The following is a 16,976-nucleotide window of genomic DNA, read 5'->3' as shown; positions in this document are numbered from 1 at the left end:
AGAGTGCAGGCTCAGTGGCTGTGGCACACAGGCTTAGTTGCTCCGCGGCATTCTAGTAATCTTAAACCTCCAAGATTTCCTGGCAGTGTGAGTCCTTTCTTACATGTGCCTATGGGCAGTCTTGTCCACATGCTGTCTCGTTTAAGCCGAACCTTCTATTTCTAGTGCTCTTCCCTTCCCTCTTGTGGGTAGATCCCACCTTACCTTCCACAACTCTCCTAAATGCCATTTTCTCAGTAAGTTTTCCTTGTCTTCACTTCGGAAATAAACACTTTAAAAATCTTACAGCACATTTTTTTTTTTTTTTTTTTTTTTTTTTGCGATACGCGGGCCTCTCACTATTGTGGCCTCTCCTGTTGCGGAGCACAGGCTCCAGACGCGCAGGCTCAGTGGCCATGGCTCACGGGCCTAGCCGCTCCGCGGCATGTGGGATCTTCTCGGACCGGGGCACGAACCCATGTCCCCTGCATTGGCAGGCAGACTCTCAACCACTGTGCCACCAGGGAAGCCCTTACAGTGCATTTTTGATGTCATTACACTTCCTCTCCACCTCTAATGTTTCTTTACAAACTGTAAAAGCTTTTAAGAGCAGACGCTGATTTATCTTCTGTGTCAGCTGCTTGCATATACACATATTTCCTACTTAATGGCAGCAATCTGTTCCCAAAATCAGATGTTTTGGGGAAAATGATAATGAGGATCCCATTTTCCCGTTGTTTAAAAAGAAAAACTGTAACATGTCATTCTCAAGCCCCTAATCTTCTAAAACCTGTTTAAAATACAGTAAAACACCCATGTCAAAAAACAAGCTATCATGTTAGTATGTAAATGCTTTAAACATTATTCCCTGTCAATAAAAAGTTGAAATGATTAACAGTTTCCTTGTATGCAGTGACACCCCCTTTGAGACTATACACTTTACAAAACATCTACGTTCTGTTCTGCTGATCTGCAAATTCTTGGATTCTAACTTGAGATTTTCATCCCTATGTGCCATTTTGTTTAAAATACTGAGTTGCCTGTTGGTGATATAAAGTTTTCCTTTGTCAATGTTGCCTGAAAATATTGAAAGATGTTACGTGTTGTGTGGAGTTTGGATATTAACCAAAGAGTGTTCTCTCAGGGAGACATTCTGTGAGGTAAGCTTATATTGCTTTATCGATAATTTTCTTTTGATGCTCTTCTGCTCTTTGAATAATCAAAACATGATGTGATTGAGTAATAACCTGAAGATTTTTTGTTGAAGTAAGGTACTATGATGAGCTAAATGAAACTTTGAATTTTTATTCGTCTTTATGTAGCATTGGTCATTAAAGATCAAACCTTATTTCTGGTTTATTTAGTGGGTTGTAACTGATTGTTTAGTGAAAGTTAATGCTAATCTTACTATTTGAATTGTACTTGGCCAGTAGTATAAGTTAAATACTGTTTATTTCTTAACAGGTAGTCGTGTCAACTAACATTGCCGAGACATCTTTGACAATAGATGGTGTGGTATTTGTGATTGATCCTGGATTTGCGAAACAAAAGGTACGTATTTTGTACTACTTTAGTACTTTATAAATTAGTATTAGTTTAACAGTACTTATTGCTTACTCATTTAATGGCTGAAATTTACTTTTTAGAATTATTTTCCAGTTTGTGTTTCATTTTCAGACTTCTGAGATATGAACCCTTTGTGTTCTAGCTGGCTTTCACATACTAAGCCCATGTTTAATATTTAACCCTAGACTTCTTTTCGGTTGCATTGGTTTCTTTGTAGTGATGGTGAGTGTTTTGTATGTGAGTTATGGTTCATGTAAGGAGTATGGTGGTAGTAATAAATACAGGATTGATTATCGTAACCTGCATATCAGTCACTCCCCAACTAAATTAGAGTTTCTATGTGTCAGGCACAGTACTTGAAAAAAAAGTACTATGTTAACCTCTAGTTTAACAGTACTGAATACCAAGCACTTTTACCAAATGAAGTGACTACTCAGTAAATAAATAAATCTGTGTTTTATAATTTAAAGATCTTTGATTGCATTTGATTAATTTTATAAGTATAATTGGGAGAATTCATGAATTCATTGTACATAGTATTCATGTTTTTGATAGAAAACTGTCCTTTAAACTGGCAGCATATAACTGACTTCTTCTGGACTAAGTTCAAAATAGTTTTCTTAATGTCCAAGGTGTTGAAATTGACAGGTTCTTTTCAGGCAGAAACCTTCAGCACAGTCTACTATATAAGAATAAGGTAAAGCTGAAATTATTTTAAATTAGGAAGAGTAAAGATGATATAAGCTATCTGTGTGTTAGATAAGAGACTTTTCACGTTAGCTTGGGTCTCTCAGAATGCTGGAGTCAGAATACCTGAAAGAAAGTTAAGGAGTAAAGACGATGAATTTTGTTTCTGTCCCAGCATGGTTTATGGTGGTCATCAGTACTACTTTGTTTATTTTCGGGTTAGCTGTGGGCTTTGGATACTTCTGTTAGATCACAGTTTTGTGTTTAACTGAAGGAAGAATCATTCTTAATGTTATTTCCATTCCAATAGGTATATAATCCTCGAATCAGAGTCGAGTCCCTTTTAGTGACAGCCATTAGTAAAGCTTCAGCCCAGCAAAGGGCTGGTCGAGCTGGACGAACCAGACCTGGGAAGTGCTTCAGACTTTATACAGAGAAAGCTTACAAAACAGAAATGCAGGTAAGGGTTTTACTGTGTCCTTCCTAGTGTGTGTGGAAGGTTGAGTTGAATTTGTTACCAGGAGAAAATTACTTCATTTACTTTATCTTGCCTTTTGGCACTATAATCTCTTTAGTTTTTCCAAGATTTATGGTGTAGTCTACCAATACAAATCTTTGTTACAGTTCTAAGTCGAGGTGTGCAGCAGCAGTAACGCTTTGAACCCTATAAAGATAGTTCATGGAAAGTGTCTGATTCCCTTTTAGTCTTTTTAGTCCACAAGTGTTTTTCTCTTCTCTTTAGTCAGTGGTTTAGAAGAAATGCCAAAAGTTAATGGCTAAGGGGGCAGAGAACAGATACGTTTTGCTTTTTGGAGCAAGAGGATTAAGGAATATTTAACAGAACAAATGTTTTTGTACTCTTCTAGGATAACACCTATCCTGAGATTTTGCGTTCTAATTTAGGATCAGTTGTATTACAATTGAAGAAACTTGGTATTGATGATTTGGTGCATTTTGATTTTATGGATCCACCAGGTATGAATTCTCAAAGCATATTTTATCAAACCTTTTAACCAAAATTGACTCTTTCTCTGCATCCTATTCAGTATATATATTAAATACACTTTACCTGTTTCTTACAATGCATCAAGATAAATTTTGTGTGTTAGCATTAAAACTAAAAGAGTGACAAAAGAGCAAATTCTTTTTTTTTCCCTTCAGAATAGCTTAATTATTCTGGGAGTTATTGACAGGGCATGAAAATGTGAAAATTTTCCCAGGTTTTTTTTTGGAAGAAAAATAGTTTGATAAACACATTGTTGAGTTAACAGTTATTTAATGTACTTAGGAAGATGACAGTTTTACTATTATACAGGAAAGTTTTGCAATTTTATATGATTCATAGTTTGCTAGATCTCTGTAATTTGATGACAGTTTGAGTTTCGAGTTTGGTCCACTGTAGAATGAAAAACGAGAATGCTTATAATAATTTGTACTATGTAATGTTTTTGCTTGTCTGTTATATTGCCTTTTCCTCCTAGCTCCTGAAACTCTGATGAGAGCCCTAGAACTTTTGAATTATCTGGCTGCTTTAAACGATGATGGAGATCTGACTGAATTGGGATCCATGATGGCTGAGTTTCCTCTAGATCCACAGCTCGCTAAAATGGTTATTGCAAGTTGTGACTACAACTGTTCTAATGAGGTCCTATCTATTACTGCTATGTTGTCAGGTAATAGAGGGAAAGGAACTAAAAAAAGCCCAGCTCTTCAAAGTTTGGGTGGACGTCACTTTTGGTTTTGTTTTTTAATACTTAGTATGATAGTGGATTTTATAGGTGGTTTTAAGGGACTCATTTTGTTTCCTAAATATCTTGTAAAGTAGCTTCATAATGACATAGTATTTACAAAAGTAAATTAAGTCATTGTGCACACAGTATAGTACAAACATGGGCTCTCTTGAGTGCAAATAAAAATCTCAATAAGAGAAGAATAAGTCTGAAGACATTATAACTGAGTTCTTTGGTAGGTCCATCAGTTTTGCAGTTTATTGCTGAAAGTACCAGAAGAACTTTGTTCTAGTAGCTGGCACTATTAAGTGAGCCTGAGACAAAGCAAGCTGTCATTTAAAGAGTGAGCTTTTTTCTACATGTATAAATCGTACTGCAGTGGCGATCAAACATTTACTTCAAACTTAGTATCAAATAAATAGAAGTAGTAATATATAATTCTAGGTTTAAAATCTAACCTGATGGTAATTCTTTTACAATGGCAGGAAAACACTTGATAAAATAAATATGTCTAATAGATAAAATTGCTTATTTAAAAAATTAGAACATTAAGCTGAACAAATACTATTGTTTTTAAAAGCAGTAACACTTAATTCACAAATAAATAGTAACTTGGAAATTAGATTTTCCAAAAAAAAGAGAAATATTGTTAACATACAAATATACACTGGTTCTTGCAGCGAAAAATAGAAAACGTATTAAGTTTTTACTATCAGAGTACTCTAATACTTATAGTTTCAGTACTGGGGAAAATTGACTTCCAGTCATAGAGTGGTTTATTGGTATTACTTATAATTAAATGCCTCAAATAATTCAAAATCTTAAATGTAGTTAAAGGAGGAAATTTTTTAAATTTCTAAATATAAAAATTTTGGCTTAGTTTAGATGTATATTTTAATGGTGTGAATTTTTAATTTAAGAACTAGCTAAAATGTTTTTTTTGCAGAGTTATGATTGATCAGACTCAGAGCAGATGGGCAGGGCAGTATCGAATCATTTTAATGAAATTGTAGTCTCTTGCGGAGGTGGTGGTAGGTTGTTGTCTGCCTTTTCTTATATGTTGTTTTTGCTAGATTCTCCCAGTTGTAGTTAACCCAACATTTTAGTTTTTAGAGAAAGTGTGGGGCAAGAGTTTAACAGATTGTGTATTTGTTATCTGCCCAGTTTTTATTTTTCTAGGTTCTCTTATCAGGCATACTATACAGTTACCATTGTTTGAGTTTAGAAAATTAGCCCTTTAAAAAAATTGGTCATTATGATGCAGTTGAGATCTTCCAACTACATCTCTTATTTGTAATAGTTCTACAAAACGTAGGGTTTACTGGTCATCTTTAGCACATCAAGAGAGTGAACATTTATGTGCAGCGGTTATTAAGCATGGCATTTGTGGGGGAAAATGTTAAAGCGTGAGGAAGAAGTCATGGAACTGAAACAGTTTGCTGAGCTTGTAATGCTTTGTTTTCCATTTAAAGAGTTTCTGAAGTTTTCAGGTCCTGATATAAATAGTACAAATCAGGGGCCTTATGGAGTGCTTCTTATACCCAATATTTAACTCTGGTAGCTAGTTCACATCAACTTTCACAGCTATGAGAGGTTTCTGTACTTTTATTTATTACCTTGCTTCAGTTACATTAAGCAAGACTTAGTATTTACTGTGATTATGTGTCATTGTCTCTATTTGGCTTCTTTGGAATCATTTTAAAGGGGAAACTGTATGGCAAAGAGTAATTGATACTGTATTTGATCTCACTGTCGATTATTCCCATTATCTTCTATCTGAACTGATAATTTATAATTTTTTTTATTGACAAAGTTTTAAGAGCTTTAAAAATGTGTTCACAAAGTCCCAAGTTGTTAAGTCTTTTTATTTTCATACTGCTTTTATGACTATGGAATTACTAAAGTGAATTAAGGAAAGTTGTATCTCAAAAAATATAGTACACGCTTTGTATGTAACAACTTAAAGTTTTATGTGAATTAATATTGAGGCTCTAAACAAATACTGTAGTTATATATTTTGATGACCCTTGAAATAATGACCGTTTCAGACTAATTGTCAACTTTTAAAATATTGGATTCTGCTTTTATATTGAAGTCTTCAAATACAGTTTAAAAAAAGAACTTGGGACTTTATTTTCTAATCTTTTTCTTAAAATGCTGGAAAACTAGGCCGAATATTCCCAGCCTTTTTGAATTTTCTTAATTCAGAGGCGGTTTAACCTTCCACCACTACTGCTATCATCAAAACCCAAGATTTCATGATATTTTTTATGTTTACATATGCTTCTGCTCACCAGTGCTAATAGTGATACCCACCAGTTGGTAATAGCCACAGCACTAGGGAAGAATTATAATAGAAATGTGGCAGTACACTGGTTGGAAAGTTGTTTTTAGCCCTGCAGTGGGCAAGTATAGCTTCATCACTTTCATAACCATTCAGCGGATTCAATGGATGGCCTTTTAAAAAATTATATTTAGCTAAAAGGCTATTAACACCGTAATTCTGGCTATTGGTAGAGCTATCGGCACTGGTTTTTGAAATAAGTTAGCTTTCTAGTATCTTGATGGCCTTCAGAATAGCTGTTTTGATGCCTACTTTTAGATCTAGTTAAAAATAATCAGGTACTCTGTAGCTTTGAAACCCTCTTGTCTTACAGATGTGGTTAGGTGTTGATGTACCAAATCAAGGTAGTAAACAGTCCAAGATGCAGTTGGAGGCCATCCTGCCCTGCCCTATGCTCTGTGAACTGACCTAGCTAGGCCTTGTTCCTCTATCTGTGAATGCGTGACTCATCGATATGGGCGTTTGTGTTGGGCCCATACCAACCTTGTTTAGTCCCACAGTGTTTTGTTCGCCCCACGGAGGCCAAGAAAGCCGCAGATGAGGCCAAGATGAGATTTGCCCACATAGATGGAGATCATCTGACACTGCTGAATGTCTACCACGCTTTTAAACAAAGTAAGTATAAATTAGATTGAATGCACTCTTTTGTCTAAATGTCACTTGCAGCATATAAGATGTTTCTTCATCTCACTTTCGTTTATTATCCATGACAACTTTACATTAGAAACCCAGAGATCCTTTAGAAAAAAACTCATGACTAGCATTTAAAATAGAAATTGCCCATCTTTTCCAGAGTTGTTTACTTTTTTTTTTTTTTTTTTTGCGGTACGTGGGCCTCTCACTGTTGTGGCCTCTCCCGTTGCGGAGCACAGGCTCCGGACACGCAGGCTCAGCGGCCATGGCTCACGGGCCTAGCCGCTCCGCGGCATGTGGGACCTTCCCGGACCGGGACACGAACCCATGTCCCCTGCATCGGCAGGCGAACTGTCAACCACTGCGCCACCAGGGAAGCCCCCAGAGTTGTTTACTTTTATAACCAGGGGAAAAGCACTGGAAAGCTGGAAAATATAGAGAAATAAAGATAAAATACTTGTATAAAATTTACCATGAACATACAGATTTTGATATACTTTTGTTTTAATTTTGCATTTTTTGTGAATGGTTTTGTATTACAGAATTATTACTGTCTAATATTTTTACTAATAGCTCTTACAAAAGAGTAAACTAACAAAATAGAAATACAGGCTATAAATGTGAATGACCATTCTCAGGCTATAGTGGTCCATAAACATGAGGGGGAAATTCAACTCTACTTATAGTTCAATAAATGCATTGTTATTGAGAGGTGCCATTTTCTCACCTATAAAATTGGCAAAGGTTAAAGAAAAGTAGTCTTTAGTTGTGTAGGAGTGGGTTTAGTGGAGCAGTCTTACAGCAGACCTGGGAATGTAAATTTATGTTATGTTTATGAAAAGCAGTAGATTTTATGTTACCAGGAACCTTAACAAACTCAAACCCTTTGACCCAGAGATAATCTGTGAGATTTTCTTTTAGCATTCTGTGGACAGAGATATGTTTCAAGTTTTTTATCCCACAGTTATCTATCATAGTAAAGGAAAATGGAAACTACCTAAATGCCCACCAGTAGAAAGATGGTTCAGTGATTTATGCTATAGCAATGTGATGAAATATTGTTCTAGCTTTATATTATGTTTTCAGAGAATATTTAGCAACATGAAAAACATTTTCCAGTTATTTGAAAACAAGGAAACATAGTGGTAATAATACAGTTATTGCCAGATGCTTTTGTTGGAATGCACTATTTATAAAAATTAAATGAGAGGAAAATGTAAAGGGAAAAAAAATGTGGAAACAATTGCAATAGATTCTGAAAGTATTTGATTTCTACATATCGGTAGGTTAACCTGTTGGGTGATACGTTATCAGAGACTGATAGCCCTACATCACCCTTTTCCAGGAACGTGGTGTCTTCAATTACTCTGAAAGTTTGTGGTTTCTGCTGATAAGAATTTAGCTTCCTAATTTATTATATAGACATTCAAATTTTGCACTCCTTGTTTTGTTTGAATCTCATTTTTATTTCTCAAAAAATCCTATTTCTACTCTTAAAATAGTCTGTTGACTTTGGCACATCTCTTTGGGGATAGGGGTGAATTTATTCATTCAGGGTCCAGAAGTGCTAGAGGGCCAGTATGAGGAACAGGTACCGTAGCAGCCAAATTGCACATCTGTGTCTTACACACGAACTCTGATATGAGTTGATAGAATTGATGAATATCAGATAAGGAAAAGGTAGAGTCCTTCTCTTCCTGGATCTAAGAAATTTGGGGCAGATAAGGGAGGTAAATGAAAAGTAATTGAGAAACAGATGAAGGCCAATACATAGTTTACTTCAGAAAATTAATTTTATCCTTCTTGTGTCCACAGTATTGGTAATGCATAATGTTAAAGCCTTTATTCCCGATGGGATAGGTCAATTCAAGAAATACACTATATTCCTGTTGTGGTGCGAACTGTATCACATGCTAGTTGATAACTGTGTGACCACCAGACATGTAACTTATTAACAGATTGTGATAACTGCCTTGAGAAGGAGCAGATTCACACCCATCTTGGTTCTCAGAATCCCTTGACGTTATTAAGGTACTGTTTTTAAGTGGAAATGAAAAGATTTCTGTAGGAGCAGCATGGTTTTTTAACCCTATTTCTCTCATAGGACATTTTAATTCTTTAAAAATTAGGTTGTGTTATTTTGTCATTTAAGCTTTTGATGATAACTAGCACAGCATTGTATTTGGATTTCATAATTCGGTTTGAAAATGAAATTTAAGATTTATAATGGAATTGTGTGTTTTCATTTTTACATATAAATGTAACATTACAGTATCATATTAGAGGAGTTTTAAGATTTAAATGATAAAATTGCTAAAGAATGCTTGTGCTTTATACACATATTTGGTAGTTGGGAGCTTTCTAGGAAAATATTGAACAGTAGGTACCTATAAAAGCTTTATCCTACCCATTCTAAGCAGAGGGAGTGTCATGAAGTAGAATGGGAGCATCTACTCACTCGATAGATGATCCTTTTCTACTAAATGCTTCTCATTGCCATAGGGATGGTAAGCTGTTGGTTAGTTTTAGACCTTTTCCTCGATACGCTTTTCTTAATAAGGTCAAAGGAAACAGAATGACTGGACATTTAGCCTTTAATCACTGCCACCTTTTCAAATAAGGAGAGCTATTCTAAAAATAACATCAAACTTTAATCTCCACATAATATTTGGACATTTCATATCCATTTATTGAATTTGGGGTGTTTTAACTATTTTTTAAGTGACGCTGTGTTGTATTTGAAACATTGTGTATTTGCAAACTAGCAAATATTAGCAAATATTTCAGATATTAGTCAAGAGGATCTATTTCATTAAAGACAATGATTGATTACATAGTAAAGATAAATCAGTCTTTATACTATTTGTTTTAACACTTGGGAAACAGAACTAGATTTAAGTTATTTTGCAGTGCCTTAACTTCTCTGTGTTTGTGTGTGTCTGTGCTAATGGTTTGGCTTTAGATCTTAAGAGTAGTTTCACTGTGAGAAATACATAGCTAGAATTATTTTAATAAAATGTTCCCATGTTTAGATTTTATTCCTCCCATTTATCAAACTATTTCTCAAAAATTTAGAGACATAGTAAAACCATCAGATACTATTTGTTTATCTTGACAACTTAAAATTCCTGTTCTGTTACTCTTTAGTGTATGAATTCTGTGAAAAGTTTAGCACGTCAGAAACACTACACTCCAGATCAGAGTCAGCAAATGAACAACCCTTTTAAGAAGTCCCCCTTTTTATTGTCTGTTTCGACGTTACCTTTCATTAAACACATACTTTCTTTGTTTCATCTCTGAAGCTACTCAGTGCTTTGCTTTAAATGTCAGTATGTTCAGTTGGATACCTTTTATTTTTCATTCCAGATGGGTTAGTTAATGGACATTTTAACATGTCAGTTCTTCAATTTAAAGGTCATTTACTACCCCATCTATCCACCTACCCTGTTTCTGAAATGTGGCTGCATTTTGTAATGGATAAACATTTATTAATATACCTGTTGTTCCTCTGACAAACTATTAAGAATATATATATTACAATTAGAATCCTAGAACCAAGGAGAAAGGACTATGCCAAAGATTACATCACATAGCTGGAAAAGGATCATCATAGTTGTAATTTTTTAAGGACCCCCCCCATTTCAGAATAACCCTCTTAGATTTATTTATCCAAGGACCTCTGAAGTAAATAATGCAGTTTTCCATTGTGACTGTCTTTGAGACATAAAGATGACACTGTGTGATATTTTACATGATGCTACAGTTTGAGCTCTTATATGAGCATCTCTAGGTTAGTTGGAAGGATTAAGCAATGGAGAAAGATCCCTTTGATAATAAATAAAATACATGTAGTGAAATTACTTTAAGTGCTTTGATATAAGCTTTGTTTATTAAACATAAGAATGAGTGTTCCAGACATCCTTGTAAACTATGTTACTTGTATTTTAAACCACTAAGAGGTACGTGGGTCACAGTAAAACTTCTAAACACTAAGTTTGGGGTGCACACAATAGTCACTTGAAGTTCATTTTTATAACTTTTAAATTGTATTTGATAGTCTTAATCTAAGCTTGTTTTTTCTTTGAAAATGAGAAAGACATGGCATTTTCCCAAATTTTCTCAACCCACCCCTGTCAGACTATGGAAAACAATCAGGTGGATGTTTATGGGTAAATAACTCAGTACAATTAAAATAGTTTATCCAAAAACCATTGTTTTGTCATTCAATAGCCAGAAACCTTAGTGCTATTTCTAATTTTGAACTTTACTCCAGATTTTTAGGAAAGTTGATAACATTGTGATTAATTTATAAAATGATGTGGGTTATTCCCTTTTGGATTATTTAGCTTACTGTTTATAGTGATTTCCATTTTTAATTAGATAATATACCTGTTTGGATGATTCATGTCCCCTTTTATTTTCCCTCCCTCCAACTTTGTAGATCATGAATCGGTTCAGTGGTGTTATGACAACTTCATTAACTACAGGTCCCTGATGTCAGCAGACAATGTACGCCAGCAGCTATCGAGAATTATGGACAGATTTAATTTGCCTCGTCGAAGTACTGACTTTACAAGCAGGGACTATTATATTAATATAAGAAAAGCTTTGGTTACTGGGTATTTTATGCAGGTATGTGGATAATACAGAAGTGCATAATTAAATGTTTACATAATAATGTTTGTTTTCTATAGCAGCCCTTGGAATCCACGTAAACACAAAAATTCAGTTAAAGAATGCCTATAAATATTGATCTTAAATTTTATGTCCAAATTCTTGAATGAACTGATATACTGAGAAGTTTTTAGGTGTCTAAATTAATTCACTAAATGGCATAGTTAGTGATCCAGTTACATAGAAATCAATTTTAGACTTACTTTTTTATTAATGGAGTCTTTAAGACACTTGGTGCTGGGAAAGCCAGGCATGTCTTTTGATTTAAGTAATAGAGATGAAAAATAATTTAAAACATTTCATTTAGCTTTGTGTTTTATATTGGAGGCTGAAGTAAAACTTGTCAGGTAAATCTAGTGACTATTTATTTTAAGGGACTTAAAACAGATTATGTTTTTAAAAATGCAAAGTTTTTCTGATGAAAACAAGTCAATCCCTTACTTGGGATGGGATTGGTTTTAGTTATCTCTTATATATCCCACTTGTTTTTTTTCATTGTCTCCTTTGGCTCTGTCTTTTAAGCAAGATGTGGCCTGCCTTAAGGCCAGATGCGCTCAATAAATAAAATGGACTTAAATGCACTGAGTCAGAATGAAAGTAGATTGGCTCATTGTATTTGAAATCAAAGCAACAGAATGTTTACTGTGGCATCTTAAAAGATCTTATTAGAGTTAGGATTTTCATGCCTTGCTCTATTACTCAAGCGTTATGGATTTCTAATTCTCTCAAGATTAAAATTTATTAGAAATAGGGCATGCAGTGTAGTACCTGGCACCTAGTAGGTGCTTAGTAAATATTTATTGAATAAAATTGAGTTTATTTTCTATTATGTATTATTCATTTCTATTATTCACACATATTCTTTATATTACTAGAGTTCTAGAATTGGAAAGGGCTGTCTTCATCTGCTTTGGTATTTGTTAAATGTTAGATGAGTGCCACCAATTGATGTGTTTGATTGTAGATAATGAATCTTTTAGTAATTGTTCAGCTACCACAAAGTTGTCACCTGGCGTTAAGAACCTACTCTAGATAGTCTAAGGCAGGAAAGGCCAAATAGTATATATTAGGCTTTGTTGGGCCCATTAGGTCCCTATTAAAACTATTCAACTCTGCCTGCCCTTGTAGCACAAAAGCAGCCTTGGACAAATGGGAATGCCTGTGTTCCAATAAAACTTCACTGAAATGTAAATTTTATGTGATTTCCACTCCATTGTCACCAAATGTTTCTCTTGTGATTTTTTCCCCCTAATCATTTAAAGATGTATAAAGTATTATTAGCTGACAGGCCTTACAAACATAGGCAGTGAGTTGGATTTGACCTGCTGTAGTTGGCCGATTCCTGCTTTTATTAGGCAGTGGTAAATAAATATAGCCATCAGATAAAAAGCAAAAGGTGAGGCTTGCTTGTCCCTAATTATGTAGGTAGCTTTACACCACTTTTGTTCTGTAACTAGCACATCAGAAGTATTGTATTAACTTACTGGGTTTTGGTTTCAGGTGGCACATTTAGAACGAACAGGGCATTACTTAACTGTGAAAGATAACCAGGTGGTTCAGTTGCATCCCTCTACTGTTCTTGACCACAAGCCTGAATGGGTGCTTTATAATGAGTTTGTTCTTACAACAAAGAATTACATCCGGACGTGTACAGATATCAAGCCCGAATGGTAAGCTCAGCGCCTTTCATTCTAAAAGTTTTCGTTACCATTTGCTCAGAATGGAATCTGAAAGGAGTCTTGTTTTTCGTTTCACTCTGGGGAATTTGGTGTTTTCATCAATAAGGTATATAGTCCAGTGTATAGTTATGGAGCTTTGACCTGATGGTATGGTTACCTCTTAAAATCTTTGCTTTGATAAGAGGACGGTGAGATTGTTGGTACGGACATGGGCAGGATTTGGAGCCAAATATAAAGTTACAGTTAACTGATATCAAGAGTGTCTTTAGAGCCCTTCTCTTGCTGTTGTGATTAACTCAAGTCTCCTGGTTCCAGAAGTCAGTCAGTCTTTATATTTTCTCTGTCCCACTATAATTAGCTCTCAACCATTATTTATATGTTGGTGCTTTAGGAGCTAAGCAAGCATTAAAAACTATACCTCTTTGTATCATTGCATATTTGATTCACAGAATGTAATCAGAACTGACTTATTTTAAGCAAAATTACCCACCCACTTCAGTAGCTCACTACCTCACTCCCTCTTGTGTCCTTTTTTTTTTTTCCTTTTTTGCCAGAATCTATTCTGTAACTTAAGATAGGAAACGTCAGCCAAGAATGGTGGGACTGAAGCGCTTATTTTAGTTGATGTCACTTGCTATATACTTTGAGGCTTCTTTCCTACACTGATTTATGACTTTTGACACTTAAATTGTGTAAGACATTATCATTTTATCTTAAATGCTTTGTTGAGAAAAAATTGTATGGCTAAATGTTAGAAAAGATTCAGTCAAGTGTATTGTTTGGGGTACAGAGTTATATTTATGGTTATTAGAACTTTGAAAATGAGAAGATCCAGTCATTTGAATACCAGGATGTTTCTTGTATAGAACCTTCAGTACTCTAACCTTAGAGATGTTGGTCAAAATAGTGTTCTAGAGTGAAGAAATGAATGACCTTATGTTAATATCTTTGTATTAATGTAAAGAAAGAATTTTTTATAAGAATTTATCTTTTTTTTAAGTTTATGGAAAGTCCACCATCAGGAAATTTACAGCTTATTAGAAACATCCATATCAAAAGTGGTGTTTATAACGATTAGGCACTTGTAATTTTAACATTGATTTGGATTTGTAGGTTTGCCTTTCTTTATCAGTATATTAATGAGTAATGCCTATCCCATTAGCAACTCCAGTACTTTAATTGTTAATTTGGTAATTTTTCCCCCCCTTCTGGACAGGTTGGTGAAAATTGCCCCTCAATATTATGACATGAGCAATTTCCCACAGTGTGAAGCAAAGAGACAGTTGGACCGCATCATTGCCAAACTGCAATCCAAGGAATATTCACAGTACTGAATTCAATGCTTAGAACTGAAGTTATTCAGAGGACAGCTTTAAAAGATGAATGAATTCAAAAGTTCAAGTTGTGCTCTTCACGTTGGTTCAATAATGGCCTTTATTTGAAAGCTTTTTAATTTTTCTTTACAGTAAATATTCCATTCTGATTTCATAAATTAAACATTTATGCCTCCCTTTTGTGTTGACACTGTAGCTCATACTGGAAAAGTCGATCAATGTTTTGCAGTTTATTGAAAGTAGTTCTATATATAACAATGTTATAAGCATTTCTTTAGAAATGGTTGAAAATGCTTCTAAAATGTGATTATCGACCATGGTATGCATGATCGTTGTAATTGTTGACATTCCTTTTAGAAGTTGTGAAATGTTACAACTTGTGCTTATGTAGACACAATCTTCTGTCTCAGTACAGAGGCACTGACTTCAATAAAGTCTATTTATACTAATTTTGGCCACAGCACTTTGATATTTTTGTTCTAGTCTCTTTAAGTATGGCTTCTTCTCTTCCCCAGTGTGGGACTTTTTTTTTTCTCTCCTTAAACTGTAAGTGTACTATGATTACATATTCAGCATCTTTCCACAGGGTTGCTCTTTAAAGTAGTCGTTACAGCAATGTTTTAAAGAACATAGTTTAGCACTTTGTTAGGTCAGGATGTGATCTAATGGGATAAAGTATGTAGTTTTTGCTCAGAAATGGATCCCCAAAGACAGAATAATAAAAGGATAGTTTTCTCTTCATCTTAAAGTTCGTTCCATAAGACTGATTATTTATTATTTTGTTACCACATTTTTAGCAGATGTTTTTGTTTTACTTAGACCATCCTAAGCACTCTAGTCACTGAAACAAATGTTTGTATTAAATAGACAATAGGAAATGATATTATAGATCTTGGTCAGTTTTACTAAATTCTCAGTGTTGGGTGTTTTATGCAATGTACAAAGTAATTAGTGTGTTAAAATGTGAACTTTCCATTCTCTGTAACAGTTCACAGACAAGTTAAAAACCCTTTTTTTAACCACAAATGACCCATCAAAGGGTCTTTAGATGCAACCCGTCTTTAGGGTGTGACCCATCAAAGCGTTCTTAGTAAATCAGTTCCTTTTACTTGAAGAGTAAATACTGTACTCATTAATGTCTGGACTTGCCTCTTCTCCCTCTCCCCTCTTTAAAAATATTTAAATGGTAAATTTATAGGTGTACATAGTTGGGATTTAAATATACTTTGAGGCATATAACTAGTATGTGGTGTAAGGGAGTTAATTGGGCAAGTTAAGGGTATTTCAGGTTACTGGGATACTTCTCAGTGTAGGTAGCTGTTATTGTTAAATGATGCCTAGTGGTTTGAAAGAGTTAATATGCTTCTATTAAGTGCTTAATTTTGTTCCCATGGAGTAATTTACATGCTGAAGTAATATTTTAGGTTTCATTTAAATTGTTTAAAAATTTATCCTACGTTAACTATTGGCAATATTATATGCTAGCATTTTTTTTTAGGTTAAGAAAGTCTAGGCACTTGATAAGACTGTTTTCACTAAAATGGTAGGTCTTGCCAAAGTAATATATTATCTGTTAAAATTATACCACAGTATACAGTTGGTAAATCAGTTGCATATCTTTATAATCTGGCCATCTATCCAATTTTAAATAGGTCTCAGTGTGTTGTGTGTGTTTTTTAACCTTGTGCTTTTTAAAATCTAGAGTTCGACCATTAGGTTTTCTTATAGAGAAACAAGCTATAGAACGATATGTAGAACAATGTTAGGTAGTTATTTGGCAGAGTTTCTGGGAATCGCTGGTATTGTTTGTATCTTGTAAGTGATGAGTGTGCATTGGGAGTGGCTGCCTGGAAACAGAGCAAACCGAGTTTTTTTTTATTCCCTATTATCATGCCTACCAAACTATTAAAATTCCCTCCATAGTAATTCAGAAAATCTTTTTTGAAGATTTTCTGGAGAGGTCTCCTTACCTCTCAGTTTAAAATAAGTAGAACTGCTTTTTGTTGTGAATATAGTCATTCTCAGTAACTGTGGGGAACTGGTTCTAGGACCCCTTGTGGATACCAAAATCCGTGCATGCTCAAGTCCCTTATATAAAATGGCATAGTACAGTTGGCCCTCTGTAAACACAGGTCCCACATCCCTAGATTCAACCAACCATGGATACAGAACCCCTAGATACAGAGTGCAGAATATGTAGCATAAGGAAGGAAGACGATCAGCAAGTAGAACATTTGCCTGTAAAGGCCGAGGAAATGAACACAACTTGGGGGTATAGGGCAGGATAAAATACATACCCTGTAATCAGTCCATTTAGCTAGAATTGCAAAAATAAAAGGATTCTATGCTG

General features: G+C 34.6%; 1 protein-coding gene across 1 annotated transcript in view; it reads left to right on the top strand.

Annotated features, from left to right (window-relative positions):
• The window catches only part of DHX15 (DEAH-box helicase 15), a 52,268-nt gene extending 37,193 nt beyond the window's left edge, over nucleotides 1-15,075 (top strand). The window contains exons 7-14 of the mRNA XM_079703993.1: nucleotides 1,444-1,530; nucleotides 2,543-2,692; nucleotides 3,099-3,207; nucleotides 3,714-3,905; nucleotides 6,799-6,921; nucleotides 11,381-11,571; nucleotides 13,114-13,283; nucleotides 14,509-15,075. Of these exons, the coding sequence (XP_079560119.1) occupies nucleotides 1,444-1,530; nucleotides 2,543-2,692; nucleotides 3,099-3,207; nucleotides 3,714-3,905; nucleotides 6,799-6,921; nucleotides 11,381-11,571; nucleotides 13,114-13,283; nucleotides 14,509-14,626 (1,140 nt within the window). The 3' untranslated portion in view covers nucleotides 14,627-15,075. The remainder of the gene's footprint in view (nucleotides 1-1,443; nucleotides 1,531-2,542; nucleotides 2,693-3,098; nucleotides 3,208-3,713; nucleotides 3,906-6,798; nucleotides 6,922-11,380; nucleotides 11,572-13,113; nucleotides 13,284-14,508) is intronic.
• The last annotated feature ends 1,901 nt before the right edge of the window (nucleotides 15,076-16,976 follow it).

Source organism: Hyperoodon ampullatus, assembly GCF_949752795.1.
Source record: "Hyperoodon ampullatus genome assembly, chromosome: 1".
Classification (NCBI taxonomy): Eukaryota; Metazoa; Chordata; class Mammalia; order Artiodactyla; family Ziphiidae; genus Hyperoodon; species Hyperoodon ampullatus.
This window is presented reverse-complemented; position numbering and strand designations above follow the sequence as displayed.